Source organism: Manacus vitellinus, unplaced genomic scaffold, assembly GCF_001715985.3.
Source record: "Manacus vitellinus isolate BGI_N305 unplaced genomic scaffold, ASM171598v3 scaffold_165_pilon, whole genome shotgun sequence".
Classification (NCBI taxonomy): domain Eukaryota; kingdom Metazoa; phylum Chordata; class Aves; order Passeriformes; family Pipridae; genus Manacus; species Manacus vitellinus.
Window position 1 is genome coordinate 25,048 of NW_021939163.1, and position 2,570 is coordinate 27,617.

The 2,570-nt window shown below is 58.9% G+C and overlaps 1 protein-coding gene and 1 non-coding gene across 2 annotated transcripts in view; one reads left to right on the forward strand and one right to left on the reverse strand.

The window, feature by feature from the left end:
- The first annotated feature begins 99 nt into the window (after positions 1–99).
- Positions 100–183, forward strand: LOC112841004. The gene has a single exon (XR_003212661.1). It is a non-coding gene; the product is annotated as a small nucleolar RNA SNORD45 (small nucleolar RNA).
- A 1,996-nt stretch (positions 184–2,179) lies between these two features.
- The window catches only part of LOC103760501 (tenascin-X-like), a 37,365-nt gene continuing 36,974 nt past the window's right edge, over positions 2,180–2,570 (reverse strand). Inside the window, 1 exon segment of the mRNA XM_029958652.1 lies at positions 2,180–2,304. Within this exon segment, the coding sequence (XP_029814512.1) occupies positions 2,180–2,304 (125 nt within the window).

Genomic DNA, 2,570 nt, shown 5'->3' on the forward strand with positions numbered 1-2,570 from the left:
CGGGCTGTGCTCCGGGGTCCCGGCTGAAGGCGGGAGCGTCCTGCTTTGGGGACAGGGTGTGTGGGCTGGGCTGGGCCGGGCCGGAGGAGGCACCGCCTGGGCCGGGGATGAGTGCTGGCATGTATTAGCTGAGCTGAGCTGATGTCTCTCACCGCTTTAGCTCTAGAATTACTCTGAGGCCCAGCGAGCTCCAGGTCCCTTGGGAGGTTAGCGCGGAGCTTTTCCAAACTGTGGGATCAAGGTCCCATCGTCCCAAACTGTGACGCAGCGAGAGGGGGAGGGGGGCACAGGTTGTGTTTTGCTCGGTTCCCACGCTGGGCAGGAGCAGTTCTGGGCTCAGTCCTGGCTGTTGTGCGCGGGGGGGCTCTCCCCTGGCCTGAACTCCATTGTTTGGGGCTTTGTGGCCATATCCGGGGGGAAATGTTGACTCGGGGTGTCCCTGAGTGCCACGTGCGCTGCAGTGCCACGTGTGCGGCCGGGCTGGTGCAGCTCCGGGTGGGAGTGGGCAGGAGGGAACTGGCACCTCCCATCAGCTTTGCCCTAAAACCAGAATGTTTTCTGTCCCACCCAGGTCTTTGGGACAGCCCAGGGCTGTGCCATTTTGGCTGGCCCAGAGCTGTGCGCCAGCATTTTGGAGAGTCTGCAGAGCTGCAGCTTCCGGTGGGGCACGACAGGTGAGGTTTGGGGTGACCCAGCTGCCGGCAAGGTCCCTCTTCCAGGGCGTTTGGATCTCCAGACGGGTCTCCAGCCAGCTGGAAAGGTGTGGGTGCATGTGTGCAGCTCCCTGGCGCTTCTTGGGCACCTGTCAGCTCCCGAGAGACTGATCCGTGGGGTGAGAAAGAAAACAGGCCAGGGGCACTTGTTAGATTGGGTCTTTTTGTGTCTGTAAAATGCAGGTTTGGCAGTTGGTTTCATATTTATAAAGAGGATTTGAACATTCTTTTGTTGGTATCACAGCCTGTGATTTGTTCCATTCCTACCACTCTGCATCCTGGGAGACACACTGATCATCATCCAGGCTCGGACGGGGAAAAGCCCCCGAGCCCCAGGTTGCTCCTGGGAGGAGGTGGTGCAGCAGGGCGGGGGTCACAGGGATATTATGGGGCTTTATCCAAGGGGAGGGTGATGCCCATCCCTCTGCCCATGGTGCAGGTCCTGTGTCACATGGTGGGTGCTGGTCCCCAGCCCCTCAGTGATGGGTGTCCCGTGTCACACGGGCGGTGCTGGTCATCAGCCTCTTGAGCCACCATCCATGTTTCCCACCTGCCCCTTCTCTACACTCAGGGAACAAACAGGCAGAGAGACCTGAGCAGCTGGGGGAGCTCAGGGGGGGAAACCAAACCCATGTGATGGATATTCAGTAATCCAAAGGAGGCAGCCTTCCCTCTTCCTACCCTGGAAAGGTCTGGAAGGCCCTGTAATTTGGAAGCTGGCAAAGCCCTTCCCTGTCAGAGGTGACAAGGAGGTCCCACAGCACCGTGTGGAAAGGGGCCCACGTTGGAGCAGTTTGTAGAGGACTGTTGCCTATGGGATGGACTCCTGTTGGAGAAGAACTGTCTCCCTCCCTCCCAGGAGGGACTCATGTTGGAGCAGGGGAAGGACTGCCACTCCTCTCCCTGAGCAGCACCACAAACAACATGAGATGACCATGACCCGATTGTGACCAGGAGATGACAATGACCATGACTGTGACACAACTGTGACCTGACTCCATCTCTGAGTCCTGGGAGGATGCCCAGGGCATTCCAGTTCCAAGGAGTTGTTTTACCCAACTCCACAACCTCTATTTTTGGCTTCAGGGGATGGATCATCCCATCCCACCCTACCCCACCTCTGCCCACTGCTGATGACAACACGTGTTTGTGTTGCCCAGGTTGGGACATCTCAGCATCTCCAGGGCCAGTGGGGGGTTGAGTCCAGCATTTCAATGGACAGAGAGACCAGGCTTGAACCCCTGGGTGCCCCCTGCCCCCACTCCCAGCCTGACCCTTGCTCCCCCCCGGATGCCGGGATCACCACGGGACGGGGGCGTCACCGTCAGCTTTTATTAACCCTCAACGAAAGTTTCACCGTTGACCCCCCACCCTCTCCCCAAGTCCCACCTGGGGCCCCCCAGCACCCAGGGAGGCCCCTTGCCCCCCTAAACTCCCCCCGCACACAGGGGGCTGCTCCAGCCCCCTCAGTCACGTTGCGGCCGCAGCTTCATCTCGGTGAAGGGGATGGAGACGTTGAAGCCTTTCCAGGGGAACCAGTGGATGCCCTGCGGGGAGGGGGGGTCAGGACCTCCAGAGACCATATTGACCCCTACAGGTTCCATAGACCCTGTGGATCCCTTTAGAACCCCCTAGACCCTATAGAATCCCCACAGACCCTATAGACACCTCTAGATCCCCACAGGCCCTGTAGTACCCAATAGAGACTTATAAACCCCCATAAACCCCGTAGACTCCTACAGACCCCCACAAACCCTTATAGATAGATCCCTATAGACCACCACGGGTTGCCATAGACCCCACAGACCCTAGAGACCCCCAGAGATGCCTACAGACTCCCACAGACCCCTGTAGGCC